This window comes from Mizuhopecten yessoensis, unplaced genomic scaffold (genome assembly GCF_002113885.1).
Source record: "Mizuhopecten yessoensis strain PY_sf001 unplaced genomic scaffold, ASM211388v2 scaffold6971, whole genome shotgun sequence".
NCBI classification, from domain to species: Eukaryota; Metazoa; Mollusca; class Bivalvia; order Pectinida; family Pectinidae; genus Mizuhopecten; species Mizuhopecten yessoensis.
The window spans coordinates 12,790-37,644 of record NW_018406816.1 but is presented as its reverse complement, the minus strand read 5'-3'; the positions used below and the strand labels follow the sequence as shown (position 1 = coordinate 37,644).

The following is a 24,855-nucleotide window of genomic DNA, read 5'->3' as shown; positions in this document are numbered from 1 at the left end:
AGTTCTCTGCTCAGCATTTGTGGGTCTTGTAAATATATTATATTACATTCAATCTAAAACAAATAGACGACCAATGACAATGCTTTTAACTGAGAGTTGTGACGTCACGAACAAAACATAATATTGAATGTTTCTTTTTTCACTAATATCAGGTCAATACAGTGTTCCTTTATTTATTTTCGTGTTGATAAAATCTCACTATGACCTAAACATATTATACAACCTACCTCTGCAAACACTTGTGTAAAATACGCATAGTCTTCGAAGAAAGACTTGAGTTGGCATCCGTCTATTAAGTCAGTTCCATGATTTAGCGAACAAGCTGGCAAACCCATCACGGTAAGGCATTGGGTTGACTTGATAGATTCTTTTGGATAGTAAAACAAAAATGCGTAACACATTTCTTGTGAAGTTGCTTCTCCGCTGAAGGTTGTGACGTTTTTTTGTGATGTTGTGAAAGAACACTTTGCCCTCAGCACGTCGCCTTTCTTGATTTCTAATGGTGACTCAAAGCTGCATGGAAATCAAGTTTACCGTTAAGAATAAGTTTAAACAGTGTTTTATTCATTAAGCCAACACAACAAAAGCGCACATGAAATACATTAAATGGAATGGGGAAATGTTTGAATTTAGTTTGGTTTTATAGTGTTGATCGTCCGATTAACAGATAAGGTCATTTAAGTACACGTGCACAAGCTTCTTTACATTTCTCCCTTTATTATGTGTTGTAGGTTGATCGCTTGTATGAGGCAATGTTAGTTTGGGAAAATGTTTGTTTGGTAATCTTGTATTAATACAAATTTAAATCAAATTTTATCGAGCTATCTCAGTGCATATAGAAAATACGAATTCGGAAAGCGTTGAATTTATGGTACGTTTAAAACTCGGTAGAGTTAAACACTACTTGTTTACGACGAAAAAAATACAAACATGAAAAATAAAAATGATAGAAAAGATTGACTAGTTGGCCGAATATGACCTCTTGGTTGCATGTACGTTACAGTAATGATTATTAATAATTATTTGATCTTATGTTTGTAATGTAAATTTACTTATAAAGAACACATGGAAAAAATATATTTGATACTTGCATTATTGTTTTACAGTTAAAGCAATAAGTATGATATTTTAAATAAATTGATAAGAAGAGTTTAAATCTGTATTTTTTACCAGAGCATGATTCCTTTAAAAAACTGTCAATATTGTTTTTGTAGTTCGTATCTATAGGGATTCATTTAAATAACAGAAAAATCTAGATCAAACGACATAGATAACCCATACATGGTGTATATGATTAAGATATTTCTGCAATAACTACATTTAACTCGACTAATCGACCACGATTCTTTAGTACGTAAACATGTAACTTTATCGTTTTAAAGTTACATTTATGAGCAATACATGATATGATTAAAACAGGAAATTACCATGCAGATTATTTTGCAATGGAACAAGGTTTTGTGAATTAAACAACTTTGTAAATACTTACGTGTGAACTTTGGGGTTATCATAACTATAATGAGGGTCAGCCATTATAGCCCGCTCAGCACCACCAGTGGGTGTGTGAAAAGTAGTCATTTCCCTACCTATAAAACAAATGTGTGAAAAAAACAGTGAAACTGCAGCCAGGTTTAACATCTTCAATTCTAAAATCGTGATTATAATGGACATATTTCGAAAATATGACGTCACCTTTATTTTAATCAATTTATGAATAAAATAACACGTTGTTACTGTTTCCAATAAATTCAGGTTTTAAATTCACTTGTCATTGTATTTTGCTTTGCACAAAAAGGAGGTTTGTTAATGAGCAAGATCGAAATGATTTTTTTTAAATTTTTACATTTGCACGTTTTGGTGGTAAAACCTCTACTGTACGTAAACCAATTAGTCTTATCTTAGCGCTTTTCCTGCTGTAAAATATTGCTATAAATTTTGAATGCGTCAAATGAGGTTTCTATCAAAAGTTTTCTTTAACATATCTTTTTTGTACGCCAATCCGTCAATGAGCTAATATGTAAAAAAAATCAATAATGCGCTAAAATTTGAGTGCGCTAAAGTAAGTATACAGTGTATTTATAGTATTGCGGGATGACTGCTACATGTATTGCTCACATGACGCTTTTACTTTAAGTAAGGAAGGAGTCATAACTCTATTTAACAGTATGTACAGAAAACTACATGTGCACTATGTACCATCTATTTACGTATCAAAAAATGGCATACGTATGTATTTGAACGCAATGGAAGAAACAATTAAAAACGAGACTCTTTAATATGGATGCTGGATGAAAGCGAAGCCGTTCCAAAAGATGGACTAAGGCCTTGTCGTAAACGATTATACTTTGTCATACGTATTTGTAGTACATTGTTTTTATACATGAATAAATCATATTTCTTTCTGTTGTACATGGTGGAAATTAAAGACTAGATAGGGGTCGTGTGTAAATGTAATTTCTTTCTTTGATACATACTCAAATTAAAAAAACATGTATTTGTATATCAATCAGTTTTCGAAACGTGCCGGTCGTATGAATATTCACCAATGCAGAACATGAAGGGTACAATTGGAGGCACGGTAGTCAAGTGGTAGGACGCAGAGCTCCTGACCGAAGGGTTGCAAGTTCGAGTCACGGCACGGCACTGTGTTGTATCTTTGAGCAAGATACTTTACACCGCTTGTTACAGTCTACTCAGGTGTAAATGAGTACGTGGTTGGGCAGTGCTAGAAGTGTTGAATGTTAGCTGTTAGCGCCGAAATGACAGCTCCGGCTGTATGCTCCTCAGGGAGTTGAGAAATGTATTGGCTGGTTGCAAAGGCTCTATAACCACGGACAATAATTTGTGAACCGCTTTGAGACGACCTACGAGCTAGCTTGTGATAACACGTTATATAAGAACCTCGAATTATTATATTAATAGTTATTAATTACAAAAGGGCAAGCATTCAGAAAAGTAACCTTGGGAAACACAACTGGTAGTATTTATACAGAAATTATCCATACAAAATAGTACCTATAGAAATAAAGATCATTATATTCTATCTCTGTTTAACAATTTATCGGTTAGAGCAGTAGCAGAACAGTCTGAAGTCCTGGGTTCGAATCCCTGTCTAGCACCGCTTTTTTGTACACTCAGAACACTTTGGTTGATAATATTTTTATTTTTTTCATTTTCATCACAGAAATTCATTTTCAAAGCTATAGTCATGTCGGGGAAAAAAAACAATTTCCAAAACCTGTTACAGTTTTTGGTTGTGTTACGAGGATCCCTAACTAAAATCGCCTGGTGTGATAGGTAAGCTTGTTTATTATTGGTATAAAACTTTATCATATTAAAGATAATCTAATACACACGACTTGTTTCCAAACAGTTATGAACAATGCTGATTAAGTTCAACAGATTTCAAATCAGATGCTAAATAAATTGATTGACTATACGTCAAATTCCCAATAAGAACTGTTAATTAAACTACACTTTTGAATCAATTAGTTGTAGATATTTCAAAGCAAAATAACAGGAGTTTGTTTGTTTGGGGTGTAACGTCCTCACAACAGCCAGGTCCATATGAGGACGTTTTATCACAACCTAGTTCGCAAGTCGTTTCAAAGCGGTTCACAAGTTATTATCCGTGGTTATAGGGCCTTTGCAACCAGCCAATGTTTTCCCCTTAACTCCATGGGAAGAGCATACAGCCGGAGCTGCCATTTTAGTGCTCATAGCTAGCACTGCCCAGCCACGTCATCATTTACAGGTGAGTCGACTGGAACAAGCAGAGTGAAGTATCTTGCTCAAAGATACAACACAGTGCCGTGACGTGACTCGAACCCGCATCCCTTCGGTCATGAGCCCTGAGTCCTACCTCTAGACTACCATGCAGTGGGATATATCAGGTATATTCTTAATTTCTTCAATGTCCCCTGAAAAGAAGACAAGGAAGAAGCCAGCCCTGTTCTGCAGTCGCCTCTTACGATCATGTAGTGGGATACAGCAGGCCTATTCTTTCCCGGAACCTGCACGGGTAAATAACAGGAGTGGTTGCATGCATCTACCTACCCATGTAATGCATGTGGTTCAGACCACTGACGACGTTTACAGAGCTAGTCATGATTCGATCAGAGCACGTGGAACTGCACTCCGACTCTATGACATGACGAGATTCTCCGGGTGGGATACTGAATTGATATTCTCCTATAACCAAGTTTCCGAGATTATAAGGCCGTAACACTGGAGTGTAGTACAGGGTCATTCCCGAACTGTCTTCGTAATCACTTCTCAACGATGGATTGTTCCAATGCATCTACAAAGTTTGGGAAAACGTATCTCAGATAACTATTGCATTAAAGAGGAAGCCATTGGGAACACATAATGCCAATAAAAACACATATGACAATTCACACTTTTGAAACACACTTGACAAGCGTCTACGAGTAAGAAGTTAATGTTACTTTGCTGCTTTCGTTTTTGTACGTGTCTTTTACTTTACTAACGTACCTGCATTGAAGCATATTTGTATCCAGTGGTTCCTATCTTGAATCCAGCGTTTTCGTTGTGACAGAAACCAGGTATGCCGACGGACCACATGCCAATGATTTCCTGACATCGTTGTTCTCCCGCCATACCACAAACGTAGGGGGTGTTCAATGGGTTGACCAGATCTTCGAGTTCAACTACAATGAGAAGGGTGTCCAGAACGATGTTATTTAGTATTTCAAATATGGCATATTCCTAACCTTATGAAACTTTTGAAAATTAAAAGAAGACACGGCCATCTCAAAAATATGATCTGTTGTGAGTATCAGACTTTAAACAGAAATAGTTAATGGTAAATATTTATATATAAGATGGTGTCTAAATGGCATTTTAATTAAATATCTTTTGCAAGCAGAAGACATTTGGCTTAATATTCTGTCAAATGCGCGTCTGTTCTACCAAGACTATATTATCAATTAACGTTGTATCATATCACGGATCAATGTTCGACATGGCAACAGATAACAAAAACAACAACATTATGTTGTCTGTATTGAGCTCATTGGGTTAATGACGCAGTATCGATAATGAATCTAGTGTGATACATGATCATTCAGCCTTGAAAAATATAGTATTTGAATCAAGATACTAACCATCAGTTGGACACGCGTAGATAAGTATGTGATGCATAACGAATTCGTTGTCAATTAAACCTTTATCAGCGATCACGTGGTAGTCATGGTCAGCGGGAAAGGCAAAATTCATGCACATATAACTTGTTTCTTTTGCAGGAACCGCTGACTTTGGAAAGGTGATAGATAACTCTTTAACATCTACAACATTAACAAAATACCTAGTATTTTAGCAGTAAAAAGGAAATCTTCAGAGAAGTTTTGCTTGAATAATAATTATTTTTTAGGCGCAATATTTCTTAAAACATTAGTGCAAACATTTTCAAACGGCGCATATTGTTTTTGTCATCTTGAAATAAAGGAATTGAATGTGACAAGTGTTATTATTTCGGGACGCCTCTAATAGGGACCGAATCAGGAGCATCTCAATTACTTGTCTAACGTTCTACCAAATGTGCTGAAGTGAAATGCTCCCTAGCCAAGTTGGTAAGAAGCAGCTTGCATGTGAGCAGGATGCCATACTCCCTCTTAAGGAAATTATCGCTCCTGGAATTTCCACGGATAACAGCAATGCTTATGAGAGTCTGAGTAGTTTTTGTTTTATCGGGTCAATAATTAAGTGTCAATATAGCAAAGCTCATTATTTTGTCAATGCTTGAAAGAGGTCAACCCGTAACCTGTGTTACACCCATTTGTTCACATTGAACATCACTTTTATATATCACTTGGAAAGTCATATTTTACTGGTGTGCTCAATTGTACATGCATAACCAATACCTTTAAATAATGTTTAACTGTAATATCACACTCATGTGACATAATTACACCCAAATATACTTAACGAGTTTCCAAAAACTCTGTCTTGTTTTGGTTTTTAAATGTACCTGGTGCATTTACCTTCCATGACCGGTAACAGCTACATGTACACAATGACATTGTTTTCCCTATTAATATTTGCACCACGACACACGATGTTGCAGTACACACAGATTGGCACCTTTTTTTTCTTCTGCACGTACACTTTTTATTGCGGTACATAATTAATGAACAATGTCGCTTAACGCGAATGATACTGAAATTAAAGAGCAGTTTATCCCATAACAACATGTTTAAACGTTACTCCCGTACGCCCTTAAAACCCTTCCCTGGTATAAGCGGTAACATACAGGAAGCCATTTTAGAACCTTACCTGGACTGTTGGTGGCGTCACAGTCGAGTTCCTTCGTTTGACAAGTATAAAACGTATTCTTTTCTAAACACATCGGATCGCTCCATGGCTCACATAATCCTGTTACAACAAATATATTGATAGTTTAATCCATTTTGTTCTTAATGACATGGTTAATGTCTATATCAATAGTTCAAATATTGTATCAGACATTTTGTGAAGCAACAGAACCCTTTCAACGAAATGGTTTCCTATGAGGTGATTATATTAATATGATGACACATTGAACCAGATGTTGAAATACAATATATTATAATAAATGAGAAAAATAAAACCTAAGAAAAAAACGTAATCCACATTGACACTCAATATCTATTAGTCAGTACGATAAACAGCATAATACAATAAAGCCCATAATATCATCTAAAACACTTCGTGATTTAAAATACGTTTTTGCAACGATGTAAACACTTGATCTTGTAAATGTCAATAAATGTTTTCAAGCACTATACGATCACGTATAACAATATGTTTGAGATAATAAGTTCTAATTGTAACTGGGATGGTTACGTATGTCTACACAATCGCCCCGAGCTGTAGTTGCAAATGATTCAATGATGAAACACTTCACAATGCCATAATACAACACATACTATGTTTATGGAAAACCAGGAAAAGAGAGGGACCGTTGGCATCAACATGACGTACGTCCATAAAAGTTTCAATCAATTATGGGCATGGGCAGTCATGTTTGACAACAAAAGGGGAAAATGAATCGCATTACGCATATATACACATGCCAACCCATACTCAAGTTTGATATCCATCCGACCATTGGTTTCTGAGAAAATTCCGAAAGAAGAAGAAAAAAAACCCACCTCATACAGAAACAAATAGAAACATGTAGCGAGACTAAAATACATCATCTTCGACCACGTCATGGTTGTTACGCTCTCTTTCGATTAGATGTATCTAATATGTATCTCAAACATGAATATGTGTACGTTTTTTACGCGCATGCGAATACTTAATATTTTCTTCTAGTTGATTTGATACTTTGCAATAGCTTACCATATTTTAGGTTATGTTTACGAAAAATTCATAATCCATTTATACTTTAAATACATATACTTGTAGAAATATTTCCCTTGTACATGTCACCTTAATGTTTATATTATAAATACATGTTAACATACCTGGATGACCAGTGGGCGTGTTGGCTGGATTCGAACCCGGAGTCCACACACAGAGGGGATCACCAAGCTCAGCCCCATTAGAGATCCCGTCTCCATCTGAGTCCATCTCACACAAGGTACGGTTCCATTTCTGTTGTGATATGGAAAGAGATACATATTTTATGATGCATATTTTTTGTAAAGATTATATATACAATTCAGTGTCCATTTATTTGCTTTGTGTAACAAACTTATGATTTATGTATTTCTTGAATATAATATATGGAGAATAACTTCTCTTTCGCATTTTGTTTCTGAAACGGCTTCATAAAAGTAGGGAACAACCGTCTGCATAGTAACTGGTAATCAATATAATATCGAAAATAGATAGATATGACAGCTTTTCATGAAGGTCGAGAGTAATTTCAAGATTCTAAGACAACTTAACCAGATGATGACAAAAATGAGACCATATTTAATTCGATTCACTCTTAGAGGGGAGGGTAAAAATATATCAGGCCCATCATTCCCAGAACTGGTAGGTAATTGAGGTCATAGCTGAAAACAAATACAACTGTTTTTCATGACCTTTGTGTGCAAACAAAACACCATGAACTGCTGACAAAAAAGGACACACTTTCCAAATGTGAAACAAAAACTATTTAACAATGCTTATGCATAATGTATTTCAATATTTATGACACTGGTTAATGATGAGGGGATCTGCCTTTTTATATCGATATATTCATTGTTTTATTATCTTCATCTTCATCAGTCAAAGGAAAAAATTACCTTTGGTCGGCACTGTACGTATCCAGGTCATTCATTTGTTAAACCATCATATTGTTTATAATACTTGAATAATCTTCTGGAGTAGATTATTTATTTAGTAAACTAAAGTGAACATGTGTTAACCATAATGTTTTAAGATAATATTATTTATAAAGTATTAAAGATATTGTGTTAGATACAAGAAAATATGGAATGCTCCCACTTCGGTTCAAAGTAAACCCAAAAAAGTGTTCCTATTTATCATTGTTATTATTATTATATTAAACTTAGTATCTTGGTGAACTACTCAACATTCAACTTCTTTATCCTTATTTTTTATATTGTCCTGGTGAGCAGCTGTAACATGTTTTTGATAAAACATTCATAAATATGAAGAAAATGAAGTTTTAAAAAATCAACCAAGTTTTCATATGACCTTGAAGTTTCGCCTCTGTGAAACCCGCCTGTGATATTTAATCTCTGCAGTTCACATATTTCTCCTGACTTCTATGTAAGTAACTATATATGTGTGAACATGTTTGAATTTATAACACATTTCAGGAATCAGGTCAATTCAAAATAAACGGAAAAAAACTTCAAACAACATGTAAGTGCTATCGAAGTCAGAAACAAATTGAGGGAAAACATTAAGAGTTTTGAAAAATTGCTTTAAGCAACTCATAAGGCTATCGTCAGAATATCTTTCGCTAAATCAAGGGCATATCACAATCTACAGTTCAATCTCCGCAGACACCAAAATGTCACAAGTTGATGTTAGAGCATTCTGACCACAATAAACTTTCTTCAATGTCCATGGGAGGTAAACATCTTTGATAATTTTACAATATCAACATGTCTCCAAATGCAGAGAATTGTTCAAGGGAAATGATAAGTAGATTTAAAGTAGAACAAGACTAAATCGATATATTTCAATTTTATATGTTGATGGAAGTTTTAATTTGTTTGTGCTGACTTTTTTTTATTGATACCTCAATAAAGTGATAAAATTAATAAAAACTCAGGAAATAAAGGAAACAATTTTTATCATTGTCAAAAAAATTCTCCCTACCTTTTCATTATTGTAGAAGTCGAGTCCAAAAGGGTTTCTGGGTCCGCCACCGCCCACAGCCTGATGACCGACGCCTTGCCATATGGTCTCTCCATCACATGGGTCACGGATTATACCTCCATTTGGAATACGTGTCTGGAAGGTTGAGTATCCCAAAACACAGCAAGGGGAGACGATTGTCAACACCAGCAAAACCAACATGGCCGTCATTATCTTCATATACCGATCAGACGTGACCTGAAATAATGAGTTTTAAAAATGAAATAAGCTTATTGCACAGCAAAAGAACAGTTTGTGACTCTAAGTTTTAATTACTCGGTCATGACATGTCATGCTGTGATCCAGGCAGTAGATATAATGTTTTGGGGATCAGCTGGTATACCACTATTCTCAAAGTCTTTTTGATACAGCTTTAGCTGTAACAAAGGTTGAAATTTAACGGCTATGCCGATGTTCGAACCCGGAACAGTTTTTCTATATATGTAAGCTACATGTATATGTTCCTGGTAATCGACCTAATCCAGCTCCGCATGCATATGTATGTATTCCTATTTTTGTATAGCTATTGGAGCTGTTACAATATATCGGAAAATAGGTATATCGCAATACACGGGTATATCGTATTGTATAACAATACAGAGATGAAATATTACTGTGTCGCAATATCTTTTTAAAAGCTTATTTTTATGTATCTCATTCTGCTTGGTAATTTAACTTTGCAAATTGCAACACATTCTAACAGATATACAAATTAGCATGACGCAGGCTTTTAATAGTGCTGGGAATTAGTTAAAATTTTGTAATCAATGGTTGGTTTGACAAAAATCTTAAATCTATGTGATCCATATTATGTATAATATATATTATTAAATTTGATAAAATTCTGACAACAACTTATTATAAAATCGAGCACATCTTTCCTATGACAATATATCGGGATACGTATCGCAATATATTCATTCCGTATTGCAATATATCGAGATACACTCTTGGCGTATTGTGACACCCCTAATAGCTATCGTGTCAAGTCGTCCGTGTCTACAATTTCTCATATATATGATATAAGGTTGTAATTTCCTTTGCACAGAAAATGATTTATAATGCGTCCCCCTTCCTGACCTTGTTGTTTCCTGTATCTATATTAATTTATTTTAAATACACATTTGCTTTTAAATGGCTCCAATTTTCAGAGTATGTCAAGGAGTGTACACACTAAATGATATCTTACGTAATTACAAAATTATAAACCCAAATGTGACTTGGTTATTTCGAAATCTGAATATGTTATGAATATGTCGGAAATAGCTAAAAAAAATACCTGTATATGATATAATCATCTTGTACAATTCATATATATTATCAACAAAAAAAAGAAACAATAGAACACTTGATATGTTTAAAAAAAAGGGGTATTATCTGTTCGAAATTTATGGAACGAAGGCAAATCGTCACATCCGAGTGCTCTTACGCGCCTATCAATGCAGGTAGGGTACATGGGGAAAATATCAGGCCTAAAAATGGGCGTGTTTTCATTGGCACGTTTCACCACTTCACAACCGCAGTGACAAGGCGGTGACCGTTGCTCATAGATGACATAGCCTTATAGAACGATTCTCACGAGACATTGCGACACGTCGTGTACCAGACCTCGGACGGTAAGGTATCGGCCAAACGAAAAACGAATGAATATCTATCCTATCAATAACACTTACCGTATACGTCTACCTATTCAAATGCCATTACCAATGTTTATAGGTAAACTACAGGAAACTTTGTTACATGTAAACGTTCCTTTCTTGTGGACTATATTATATCGCCATATATTGGTATCAAAGATGATTTCACTCCACGTCAAATAAAAGTAAAGGACTTTTTGCTTGTAAATTCTGTGATTTATATTTAAAATCATACTTTTTAAATTTGAACCTAGATATACGTCATTAAAATCTGGATAACAAGAATATATGATTCGTGTTCGTAAAATCTTTCTTTTTTCTTTTCGAAAGCTTTTGTATTTAATTTCAAATCTTATGATATGAATATATCTTAACTAAATTTAGATAAGAAGCAACATGGTTTCGAATATCAAATACAAGATTTATCAAATAAATAAAATAATACACATTGCAAATCCATTTACAAACAACAATATTTTAACCATAAATCACAATATTCACTATATCATATCTAACAATCATCGTTGATAAATATAATTCCGTTTTCCGTTAATGTCTGCGTATAAGATGTAGATCAAGTAAAAGCTGGACAGATTTATTGTTTCAAATTGAAACGATGAAAGGTAACAGATTGATATAAGTGTATTTACACTTGTTTCAACAAATTGAACTAAATTAGCATCGCACTCTGAGATGAGAGAGTCGATATTTATATATATTACACTATACACAAATCACAGGACTTTAAACATAAATCAGGAAATGTTCAAATAGTGCGATGTTTGACACACCTTAGCTCAACATGTCTATGGCAAGGATCGACCTGACGATATTGACTGAAACAAAGGTACTGACTTCGCATATTAACCGGAACAGGCTATCTAATGAATTATTCACAAATAAACTTGTCATATGATATTGAATCAGTAACAAGAGGGTCCTGACCGCTGTGTAACCTCGTTTAATAACATTATTCGGGCTTATGCGTCATACGAAACAATGGTTACCTTCAACCATTTATGCTCAGAACTTTTAACACCATTTTCATAAAAATAAATAAAAAAAATCACAATAAATATTCAATTGTTGTACTAACAGTTTACTTTATACACAAACAATGTCCAGAACATATAAAAAGTGTCGTAACGTTTCAAGACCGACTGGTATCTTTGTAAATCTATGGGTGAAGATCTCTGTTGTAGCTTGACAAAGGGACAAGACGGTCTTGAAACGTCACGTCGTGGTTGATATGCACTTTTCCTGTGTATTAAGTAAAGCTATGAAACATACTGTACATTTTTCCAGGTTGATAAATCTTATTGAAGTTATATGTCAGTAATTTACTTACCTTTTTCAGCTAACGCAAACCTCACTGAACGTACACACCAAATGATACAAGGGAAATGATAAAGCACAGCTTATATAACCATACAATACCCTCATGTGACTCGGGTATTTCGAAATGTTCGAAATATGTTTAAATATAAACCAGACTTGCGAAACCGGTAGACAATGTTTAGTCAAAGTGGAACTGTGTTAGCCTTGAATTAGACATCAGGTCATACTTTTGTATAACTTTAAACTTACATTATTTCCTCCAACAGCTCGAGATTCCTACATCGGCCAGTGGTATGGTAACGGGTCAATGGCATAAATACGTTTTTATTAGAACATTAGCTAAGCCTACTACGTATCTGTTGTAAAAGTTTAAATTTATCCAACAGTATCATAATGTAGCTTATTCATTTTCGTTGCAAAATCACATATTTATCAAAGCATTTGAAACCAAATATAAGCAACAGATATTTAAATATATGTGAAGCGAGTACTAAAACTACGAAATGTTGTCTAAATACATTCCTGTATTTCATTGAAAATAGTATATACAAAAATATACTCTGGTGTATATGTACTTACCCGAATCGACAAGCAGTTAGAAAGGTCAGTGGGGTCTTTTAGCACATAAGCGTCGTCAGATTGGTCATGTGATCTTATTCACGGCCGAAATTGGGAGCTTTCAACAATGACAACACATAGGGGTGGATCAGCGAGACTCGGTAGGCAATCATAGGCTGATTTGTATACGCAAACAACAGTTCATATTTATCAGATTTTATATGATTTTGTATAAGGTTGACGTTTAATCCTTACTCAAGCTTAACATAGCTATGCTAACATTCTATATAAGTATTCTGGTAAAAACCTGTTCACGTCCAAACAAAATAGCTACTCTCTAAGTAAACGTATTAATATTTGAATGGGAAATGTTTGTGTGTGTGTGTGTGTGGACGGGTTCGATATATAGGACGCAATTGTTACTGCGCCGTAGTGTTGTGAACTATTCGTTCAGGACGGGGTATATTTCTTGTTCTATTTTGCTGTTATAGGTTTTCTAACGCCACATAAATGACAATCAATAAAATTAATGATTGCAAGATCTGATGTGGCCATGTGACCTGTTTTTGTACTTGTACCGTATATTTTATCGATGGTTTAGATAACTTTCAGTATTTTTCAAAGTATTATAACCATTTATTTACCAGGAACGCAATGCCTTTCAATAGATCTGTTGAATACAATATATATTGACGATGTGGTAATAAGCGGGAAATCTGAAAGTTGGAAAAGACAAAAATATTTTTTTTCGAATTCTCATTACGGAATATAAATATAAGCAATAAACTGCATAGATGTGGCAGACCAACTGGCGCGCACCATTCAGTTTGTCTGTGACACATGTGGCAGTTATACTAGTTCGTCTGCCACATCTACACAGTTTATTGCTTAAATAAATAAACATTGTTGTAAACACGCCTGAATGACGTCACGCAGCAACATTTGTGACGTCATCAGGCCTTCCATGGTTTTGCTCAAATGTGCAGGCAGTTTCGCCACCTTTTAACATTTAACTAATCTACAAGTAATCTAAGTGTTTGAATGTAAAATGTTTGTACAGTCTAACCTCGTTATCTCGAAGTCGACGGGATCGCTGGAAAACTTCGAGTTATCCGAGTATTCGAGTTAAGCGAGTTCATATGTTTGGCATAAAGCTTGGTAAAGTGTTTGGTCAAATATGAGGCTATCAATACGTTGACTGTCGGAAAAATCAACAACTTATATAAACAGTCGATAAATGACAAAAAGATAACGATATAAAATAAAAATAACAATTTATTCATAATCATATTAATTAATTGATACAAATCAATGTTACAATAACCACACATACAAACAGGAAGAACGTCTACTGTAAAACTTACATGCTGTCTCCGACCTCGCTATGCTGATAGCGGAAATGAAAGTGCGCAGGTCTTTACACAAATCACGGTATTGGAGCGTACACGTAAATGATGTTTTTAATGAGTACACGCGAAAACAATACACAATCTTTCTCTTCACGCCGGTTTTCACCCTTTCAACTGATCCAAGTATCCCCCCGGTGGAGCCGGGTCCTTCGTTGGATTGCTCAGTTGATTTCGACATTCCGAAATGGGTATGAGTTAATCAGGAAACATATCAACATTTATAGACCCCAATGACACTTGACATCTCCTCAACACGACGTACTCAATAATAATTATCGTATTGTTCCTATAATCCCTCAATTAATTATCAGTGTCACTGCCATACAAGCTCCTGTAAAAACATAAATCGACGAACCAGTCCTAGGTTGTGATTTTTACTGTGGAGCTTATTTACGCATGACCGCACACAGTGACCCATTTACCGGTTAGAATGTGTCGGCAGCTTTGGTGTAAATAATATGCCATTCAAATTGTTTACGGGCTCGCAGTGAGTACTAATTGTTGTTAATCTACATTGATGAAGTCTGTTTCTTTATTTGAACAAAGTGTTTTTACAGTCAAACACATTTTAATACAATAAGTTTAATCGAAGAAATTATGACCGAGCGTAAGCTGCTCTATGAGAACGATGTTTACCGTAGCACTGCGTCTAATATGTATCAAATAATTAAAGAATATATGATCGACTTGTGAATCTTAAGAAACTTCGAGGTAAGCGATATTTTTATGTAGGATTTACGTTGTTGGGACCGATATTTCACTTCGAGATATCCGAGTTATTCGAGTTTTCAGAGTTCGAACTATCAGAGTTTTTATTACTAAGATTAAGAAGAGTTTTGGCCGGGACCGATGAAACACTTCGAGTTAAACGGGGTCTTCGAGTTAAACGAGTTCGAGATAACGAGATTCGACTGTATGTTACTGTTACACAAGCTGTACTGATACGAACAGCTCCAAATGTGTTTGTGTAACAATGATTAACATTGAAATACATGTTTTTTCTTAGTTGTGCTACTGTAGTTAGTTTTCGGTAACTTGAGGAAACTGATTAATGTTGTTTGAGAACGATAACGGGTAAGGGATGTGATGATGTCAATTTACATGATACGCAATAAAGACTCTGTCCTTTACAAATATAAACATCCAAATCGCTGCCCAATATTATATTTTTCATCGGGTCAGGATGAGAGCGTCCAGGGCTTTCAACGATTTTAATTTAAGTATTGTAAGATTATTGAACGTCAGACACAAACAATACTTTTAAAAAGATACTGGTTGATTGTATTCTAAATTTTGCATGAAAATGGAAACTGACGAATAATCAAATCGCGAATCTTTCCGATCGACAATTCCATAAACACGCAGTGGATCGTCAGTACATTGTACATATACCAAAGTACACTTGTAGAAAAACAATTTACTTGCAGTAACTGCAATTAGCGTTAAGATATGGGTATTTCCATGTGTATGTCATAAATTCACACTCAATAACAACCAACTGGCCTCAGATTAATGAGTTTAGTTGACGAGATGTCCGTCGCACAGACCAAATTTTTAAGATTCGTTGTGTTACAAGATATTTCATAACTGTTTTGATTAAAAGTATATCTTTTCCCTTCTTATACCTTTTCTTGTCAAAATATTTGAAGGTTTTAACTGTGTTGAAAACTATGGTGACGTTATTTACGTCACATCTTATGTATTATGACGTCATATAGCATTTTCGTTACAGGGTGGCGAATTTGGGTGCATGGCGAATTTGCCTGCACTAACGTTATATGATGCATTATTTACATAATGCTTAAACAGACGTCGTGATTTTTTAAATATAGTTACATATATCTAATCTCAAGATCCAGTATATCGTGTTCCATAGTATTTCGCTCATTTACTGAATTAACATAAGTTGACATAGTTACTTCAATTAATTATCTCAAGATATATTACCTGACATAACAGGAAACATGTTGGTATCTCAAAATACTTTTTGTTGTGATGTATGTTAATAAGTCTATATCTAATGGCAACTATACGCTTTCGTAGTCGTGCCATTTCTCTCACATACCTGATTTTCTGAAGATTTATGGAAATTCTGTTTTGCAATGAATAGAAAAAAAAAACTGATTTTTTCTGTTTAAGTCATCCCACAAATTCAAATTTTGAATTTTCTAAAATAAATCTGATTGATTTTTGGCAACTTAAGGTAGCTAGCTATACGGAAGGCATTTCCTCCCGCAAAACAGGTTGTTTAAGGTGTATCCTAAATCGAAAGAAACCACACAGAAAGATCAAAAACAAATGTCTTTTTAGTTCTGTTCAAGCATATTCCATGATGCCAGGTAACAAATCTTAGAGACTTAGTCTGAACAGAACTGTGTTTCTTATCATCAGAAGCATGTCAAACTTTCATAATTTGATAACAATTTCAATTCGTGTTTTTACAATGCTGCTAAAGACGCTTTGACTTTTTTTTGTACAACAGTTTCTTTCTGATGATATTGTTTATGATTTGATATAAATGTACAGTATATCTTTTATTTCTACTTAATTAGTTCACTTGTCAGGCCATTATTGTTACCTCGTGTGTTTAACACGTTATGATAATGTGTAACTCGAATGCCTCTTTTTGAGGAGGGCGTGAATGCTAACCTGATCAACACGCAATATCTCCTAACAGATAAACGATTGAGTGACGTAAGAGCCCCTATGTTCTCTTTTTTCCTGTCTTTTTCTTTTCTCTTGGTCGTCCATGACATTGGCATTTCACCGTGTAATCTTATGTTTCTTCTATGACATTGGCATTTCACCGTGTTATCCCATGTTCTCTCCATGACATTGACATTTCACCTTGTAATCCTATGTTCTCTCCATGACATTGGCATTTCACCGTGTAATCCTATGTTCTCTCCATGACATTGGCATGTCACCGTGTAATCCAATGTTCTCTCCATGATATCGGCATTTCACCGTGTTATCCAATGTTCTCTCCATGACATTGGCATTTCACCGTGTAATCCAATGTTCTCTCCATGATATCGGCATTTCACCGTGTTATCCAATGTTCTCTCCATGACGTTGGCATTTCTCCGTGTTATCCTATGTTCTCTCCATGACATTGGCATTTCACCGTGTAATCCCATGTTCTCTCCATGACATTGGCATTTCACCGAGTAATCCTATGTTCTCTCCATGACATTGGCATTTTACAATGTAATCCTATGTTCTCTCCATGACATTGGCATTCACCGTGTTATCCTATGTTCTCTTCATGACATTGGCATTTCACCGTGTAATCCCATGTTCTTTCCATGACATTGGCATTTCACCGTGTTATACTATGTTCTCTCCATGACATTGGCATTTCCCCGTGTTATCCTATGTTCTCTCCATGACATTGGCATTTCATCTTGCAATCCTATGTTCTCTCGATGACATTGGCATTTCACAGTGTAATCATATGGTCTCTTCTCCCCTGTCATTTTCGTTTCCCTTGGTCATCCATGACATTAGCATTTCACCCTGCAATCCTATGTTCTCTCCTTGACGTTGGCATTTCACCGTGTTATCCTATGTTCGTTCCATGACATTGGCATTTCACCGTGTAACCCTATGTTCTCTCCATGACATAACCTTTTCACCGTGTAATCCAATATTCTCTTCATAACATTGGCATTTCACCGTATAATCCTATGTTCTCTCCATGACATTGGCATTTCGCCGTGTAATCCTATGTTCTCTCCATGACATAACCCTTTCACCGTGTAATCCAATATTCTCTTCATAACATTGGCATTTCACCGTATAATCCTATGTTCTCTCCATGACATTGGCATTTCACCGTGTAATCCAATGTTCTCTCCATGACATTGGCATTTTACAATGTAATCCTATGTTCTCTCCATGACATTGGCTTTTCACCGTGTAATCCTATGTTCTCTTCTCCCCTGTCGTTTTCTTTTCCCTTGGCCATCCATGACATTGGCATTTCACCGTGTAATCCTATGTTCTCTCCATGACATTGGCATTTCACCGTGTAACCCCATGTTCTCTTCTCTCCTGTCGTTTTCTTTTCCTTTGGCCATCCATGACATTGTCATTTCACCGTGTAATCCTATTTTCTCTCCATGACATTGGCTTTTCACCGAGTAATCCTATGTTCTCTTCCCCCCTGTCGTTTTCTTTTCCCTTGGTCGTTCATGACATAGGCATTTTACCGTGTTATCCTATGTTCTCTCCTTTACGTTGGCATTTCACCGTGTAACCCTATGTTCTCTTCTCTCCTGTCGTTTTCTTTTCCCTTGGTCGTCCATGACATTGGCATTTCACCCTGTAATCATTAACGTTTTCGTTGTTGTATGACATAGTAGCAATATTACGCTGTTTGGCTTCATTTAACTCGTTGGATATACGATTCTTTTGATACTGGTAAGATTTCATAAATTTCTTTATAAACTTATTCACATGTAGGTGGGTAAGTAAAGGTCATGCTGCCTAACATAAAGACATACGTAGCGGGTAATTACAATAAACTCATTAAAAAATCAGAACATCAACAATATTCTTAGTTTCACATTAACGTGAAAACTGACACTTAATATGTATGTATGTGTGTATGCGTCCTGTAATTACAGAAACACCTTTATATAAAAAAATAAACATGTATGTGTTATAAACCGACAATCACACCGATCGAGACACCGGGTATGGTAACAGAAATTTAACATCAATAATATAATCAGCTTGGCTAACAAATAGGAGTTATTCATATTACACTCACATGTTCATATATGTAGTGATTTAAGTACATTTAGGCCTCATAGTGTTCATGTTTAATATAAATTCTATAAATTAAGGGTTGATACTATGATTAAAATAACAATTATTTCTCTCTTTTTCTAATTTTTCAAAAGAGCTTATATTGTCTCAATTTGAATCCTAACACGGCAAAAAGGGAGGAAACCGCTCATTCATAACGGAGCTATAAATACTCTACAACCTTTTGCTTCAGTATTGTGCAGTAGAACATATATACAACGTCAGGTGAGGTAAGTGGCTCATGTTCAATACGAACAACTTCTACTAAGAAAAGGGACGGGTACCACCCAGATACTGGGAATACCAACACTAAAGTCAAACAGGCGTATCAAATATGGCGGTTCCACATTACGCTTATCCTAGCCAGGGACAAAAGGGACAGCACAACCCAGCCTTTCAGTATGGCTATCCACAGCAGGCCCCTCTCAGCTATCCGACACAGCCCATAGCCCAAGTAAGTACCAACTAACAAACTCACCTCATTCATACTATGATGCAATGTGACAAGAACTAAGGTAATAATCTAATGTAATTCTGTGCATGTACACAATTAGTAGAACGGAAAACGAATCTGGCTCGTATACTCATTTTGTTAAATAAATGCATTTACAGTATATTACTTTCAATGATGTGTGAACAAGCTAGATACTCCTTTATTTTAAAAAGGCCATGCAATATATTTTTTTTATGCTTTTATGTTTATTGGATTGATGTTCCATTTTCATACTAGTATTCAATTTCCATGAACAATTCATACATGAAATATCATGATTAATTAATACATTATTATGTAAGCCTTTGTCCACATACCTGATCAGCTGATACGACAGTGAGCGTACATGTACTATTTTTAAACATGGGCTGGAAATTATTTTGATAACTGGCTTATAGTTTGGTTTGGTATGGTTAAGTATTGTTTAATGTCCTATCAATAGCTTTGGTCATTTAAGGACGACCTCCTCTGTGTACAAGATGCATGCGTGTAGTGCATGCGTGTTTGTTTTGTGAGGTTGCGAAAGGTTCGTGTTTGTCTCCTTGTGATAGCGCGGAACTGATGCCGACTTTATAGTGCTTCCTCACTGAAACATACTGACGAAGACACCCAGCAGGACATCCCACCCGGTTACATTATACTGACTATGGGTGAAGCAGTCGTCCCACTCCTAAATTGCTGAGCGTTAAGCAGGAGTAGAAACTAACATTTTTACAGATAAAGGAGGAATCTGCGAAAAGCAGATTTAATTAGAGAACAAAAAGATAGAAGTTCATAGTGTCACGAGGGGGACAGTAGATTAATTCCAGGGTCTCGTGCGAGGAAGACATGTCAGGAAACGATACCTTGTAAAAACGTGTAAGGCGACAATTTCGGTGCCCTGCAGTAAAATCATATATATCTGACTCAACCGTAAAACATGGGTTCTCAATTGCGCCCACCAGCCATTGATTTTTCGCTTCAGCAACTAATTAAGAAATGTTTCCCTTTGAAAACGCGCGAAACACATCCGATTTGGATGCAATTGTTCCACATTATGTTACTTAGAAAGGTATAGCAGGTGGTTATAATTGGTTAACATGTTTTCATAGTTTCTCTTACGCTAGGTTGGGTGAGAATACTGACGACTCACTCTTCAGGCGTATGAAAGGTAATTTTAAAGCCAACTGTATGTTTGAAAATTTGCATATGTCTCTCTAGAAAGAGTGTTATTCAATTATGTTGATGAAATTGCAATGATTTATTTCGGACAGGCTTCTGTGAAGTGTGGGCTATTCAATATTTATGAAGCATATTAAGAAGTAATTCTTGAAAAAACACTCATATCCGTTTTATTAAAAAAATCGTTTTCATTCAAACTGGAGTGTCGCAGTCATGCTAACATTGATTGGTCTTATCAGTTTACATTGAATGACGCAATGAAAATCTCGGATAATGACACTTAACTCATAAGTTTACACATCAGTATCGAATAGAGGCAAATATTCTCCGTTGTTAAACGGTTTGGAAAACATGTTTATCAGAGAGCGGGAGAGAGAGAGAGTCTCAGTTATACATTTGTACTTTAAACCTTACGCAACTTCTTTGAAACTACAAGTGTTTTCAGAGTAAACTTGATCCTAAGACTGTTACTGCACTGTTACCTCATAGTTAACACCTGCTGAATTACAATATGGAATCAGGAGTTTCATTTAATAAAAAAGAAACACGGAGCAAATGTTTGAAATCCTTTTACAACCATCGCAAATAAGAAGTTTCGATGGTTGGAAGTTAAAATTACCTCATTTCGATAAAATCCGCTTGTATTTTTACACTAAACCTAACATTTAACCCTTTATAGAGTTCATTCACTATCAAGCGTAGAAAAATAGAGCATTGTTTCTGATATATCAAGAGGTGAAGGCAGTACTTTAGAAATTTGCTTCTTGTCCATTTGTAATTTGTTTATACTTAAGGAATCTCATTTTAGAAATAGTATCACAACACTAGCCATATCAATATCAAATTTTATTTCAGAAGAAACATTAAATTTATAATTACAAGAAGTCTCTTCTACGCCTTTCTGTCACTAATGTTATAAGATATAATTTCCTGTTCATAACTAACAATAAAATCAACATAATGAAATGAAATTTAAAACAAGATTGAGAACATGGAACCCTTCTCTAAGCTAAAAAGCTGTCTGATTATGAACACATTGTATGTATATCCTCGACATTTACAACTCCTTTTCTTTCCAAAGGAAAAAGCAAAATGCTGAAATGTTTTCGATGAGATAGGCAAACGTACTTTTATAATTGTATTTGCTTGTACCCTGTCATATTCATTTGTATTAAAATATCGTTGAATAAAATAAAGTAAGAAATAAAGGCAGAACATAATTATTTACGCATTTGTCATTAAAGGTTTGGCAAACATTCGAAACGTCCTCAATGTCAATGCCGCACTCACCTGGTCGGACTCAACACAATGTCGGAGTCATAAGGCCATAATTTCACCTGCCGCCGTCTCAAGTCAGTATGAGAGCTGATGGAAGGTGTATGTGTAGTTATTACTGATATATCAAAACAAAAGGTCTATAAATTGTTCCGAGACTAGCAAAGCAGGAACGACGATTTTTAATTATTGCTGTGTCCCACGATTTCAATGGCAGATGAAGGGAACTTGCTTACATACAGCATCCAACTTAGACTCGTTTATTGTGATTTTAGGAGAACCGGTAAAACGGCAAACGATAAAATGATTTACCGGCCACTATTGGGCCAATAATCGTGCTGTTTGGTTGTCATGCATTGTTTTGCACTTGGGTATGTGTGTAGTTAGCGCTACTGGCATTATTTTAGAGTTGTCTCTCTTTGAATTGTTTTTTTAATCAAGATATTTGGACGTGTTTATGTGTTGCACCTTGATATTGACCTCTCATCTCTATGTTTACACATAATGTTGACCATTGCTCTATATTGGTCCTTTACCGTACGACTTTGCAAACTGTACTAAGACATAACTTAAGAACCCTGATACAAATGGTTACCAAGTATATGATTTATGACTTTGTGTGTGATAATGGTCTCAGCATTGTTTCCTGTTTCGAAATAGTTCTTTCTCGATTATTCCCCCTCAGATCAAAGAATGGTTAAACGATGTATGCTGCATTTGTTTTTGCTGCAGAATCATCCTTCCTATTTTCCATTGCAAGTACATTGTAAGTAGTGTGATTTTATCGCTTGCACGAATGACGATATAAAATAGTATCTAGTAGTCGTTATCGGGATATCACTGTGAATCCATGTACACATATATCAATTATATATCCTCTGATTGTTGTTTACAGTTTGTTTTCCTGAATACCTCGGAATATAGACCTCGTGTTCCATAGTGAGTCCATTCGTACCTTTCGATTTCAGAGATTTGTTTTAGATCAGACGTGAAAATAAATATTTTATTTGGTTTATACAGAAATTAGTTTTGAAAAACTGATTGTTATTTTTATTCATCAGCATGCAAAAAATCAAAAAATCGTAATTACAATCGGAAAATGAGCCACAGGAAAAGGGTTACCCTTAAAATAGGTAACAACGAGGTATTCACTATTAAACTGAAATTGAACAAAACTCCTCCTAAATAAACAGAAACTGTTTTAGTATCGAGTGTGACGCCCATGAGCATCGATTACAGCTTCACAACGTCTGCACATGCCCCGAATGAGATCGCGTATCTGGTTTTGTGGGATAGCGTTCCAATCAGCCACCAAAGCTGTTCCCAGCTCCTGGACCGTTTTTGACTGAACATTTCTGAGACGCATAACTATAGCTACCTTCTGGTCCATGGCTAGAAACGAAACGAACCATGGTCGTACCTTAGGTGAGTACATCTCAAAATGGCGACGGATTAGTTCACGATTTGTATATCAACACCTCTCGATATACATCACAATATCATCTAGCAATACCGTATGCATTATATTTCCAGTAACGATTATGTGATATATTTGAGAAGACAGTTGAATACACAAATCGAAACGGTAAGACCGTTTGATGTGCACCATAGTACCCCCTTCAACGCCCTCCAACTTTCCAAATGTTTTTGTAATTCCTAAAAGGATTGATTGAGAAAGACAAACACATTTTGCTGTTATTAATATTTTATTTATCAATTATCAACGCTTTAACAATATGAGTAAAAGTAAAACGAAGTTCCAGTATACGATTATATGAGTATATTTACATGTAGTAAAAAAATAATAAAATTTTATAGAAAAAAAATCAACAAATCTACTATCTTACATTGAGATGCTGTTTGTACAGGTTTCTTATAATTTCAATGGAAAGATTCATGTTTATCTTACCAGATGCCTTCTTAGGGATGTATCGAAGTTACATGTATGGGGAAATACCATTTCTATTAGAAAATTTAGGTTATATCGAAGTGAAATTATCATGGGTTACACCTCATAATGAACACAGATTTTTGTTTGAAATACATGTATTGTAAGAAGCTACTTGGTGCACAGTCCTCTAGGTTTACATTGGAAGAATCAACATATGTTTAACTAAATTTAACCCATATAGATCATAGTAAAGCGATTCTGCGACCAAACATTTACATTTTAATATCATCTACATAAATGTATGTCTATTTCAGGAGGACGGGAAAGACACTAGGACAGTATACTATACATTTATCAATATTTAACTGTTGTAGAGGGGGTTGAATAATGTTTTACGTATTATAATACGTGGATCAAAAACAGGTTAAGAACATTTTGTCAACATGAGAATCGGGCATCATTTCACTATTCTAAATTTCTTTAGTGGTACTAATGTCTTTTTTGGTATACAAGCTATAAAATAAAAAAACGTTTCTCCTTAACAAACAGAAAGTGTATACATCTGTATTGGCGAATCATACTTGAAGGAGGTTACTATATATGCGGTACATTGAACGGAAATGTACACTTCTGCTACATTGAATATACTGTAGCCATAGCTACCAGAAGCAGATAAAGCGACGTCTGGTGAGAAACAGCTGATCCAGTGTACTCTACACATGGTCTTGGTGACTCTGTTGTACATGTACACGGTCCTGCAGCCTCAAGTGCGAGCTCGGTATCACAGGAATGGTAGAGAGCCATTTCATTTACACCAACGTAAAAGCTGAAAACACGATCGACGTATGCTTTTACCCTGCCTTGGAAACAAGGATTCTCTCTTAGTTCCTGGACGTAGGTTTTGCATTCCTTGCGGCATAAGAAGGTTTCACATCGCTGGGTGAGCTGAAA

The 24,855-nt window shown here is 35.4% G+C and overlaps 1 protein-coding gene across 1 annotated transcript in view; it reads right to left on the bottom strand.

The window, feature by feature from the left end:
• Window positions 1-24,855, bottom strand: part of LOC110452901 (tyramine beta-hydroxylase-like) — a 37,791-nt gene that overhangs the window by 1,578 nt on the left and 11,358 nt on the right. The window contains exons 2-9 of the mRNA XM_021501639.1: window positions 9,289-9,525; window positions 7,470-7,599; window positions 6,295-6,393; window positions 5,127-5,306; window positions 4,495-4,670; window positions 4,057-4,300; window positions 1,490-1,586; window positions 228-513 (exon numbers count right to left, since the gene is read on the bottom strand). Coding sequence (XP_021357314.1) covers window positions 228-513; window positions 1,490-1,586; window positions 4,057-4,300; window positions 4,495-4,670; window positions 5,127-5,306; window positions 6,295-6,393; window positions 7,470-7,599; window positions 9,289-9,507 — 1,431 coding nt within the window. The 5' untranslated portion in view covers window positions 9,508-9,525. The remainder of the gene's footprint in view (window positions 1-227; window positions 514-1,489; window positions 1,587-4,056; window positions 4,301-4,494; window positions 4,671-5,126; window positions 5,307-6,294; window positions 6,394-7,469; window positions 7,600-9,288; window positions 9,526-24,855) is intronic.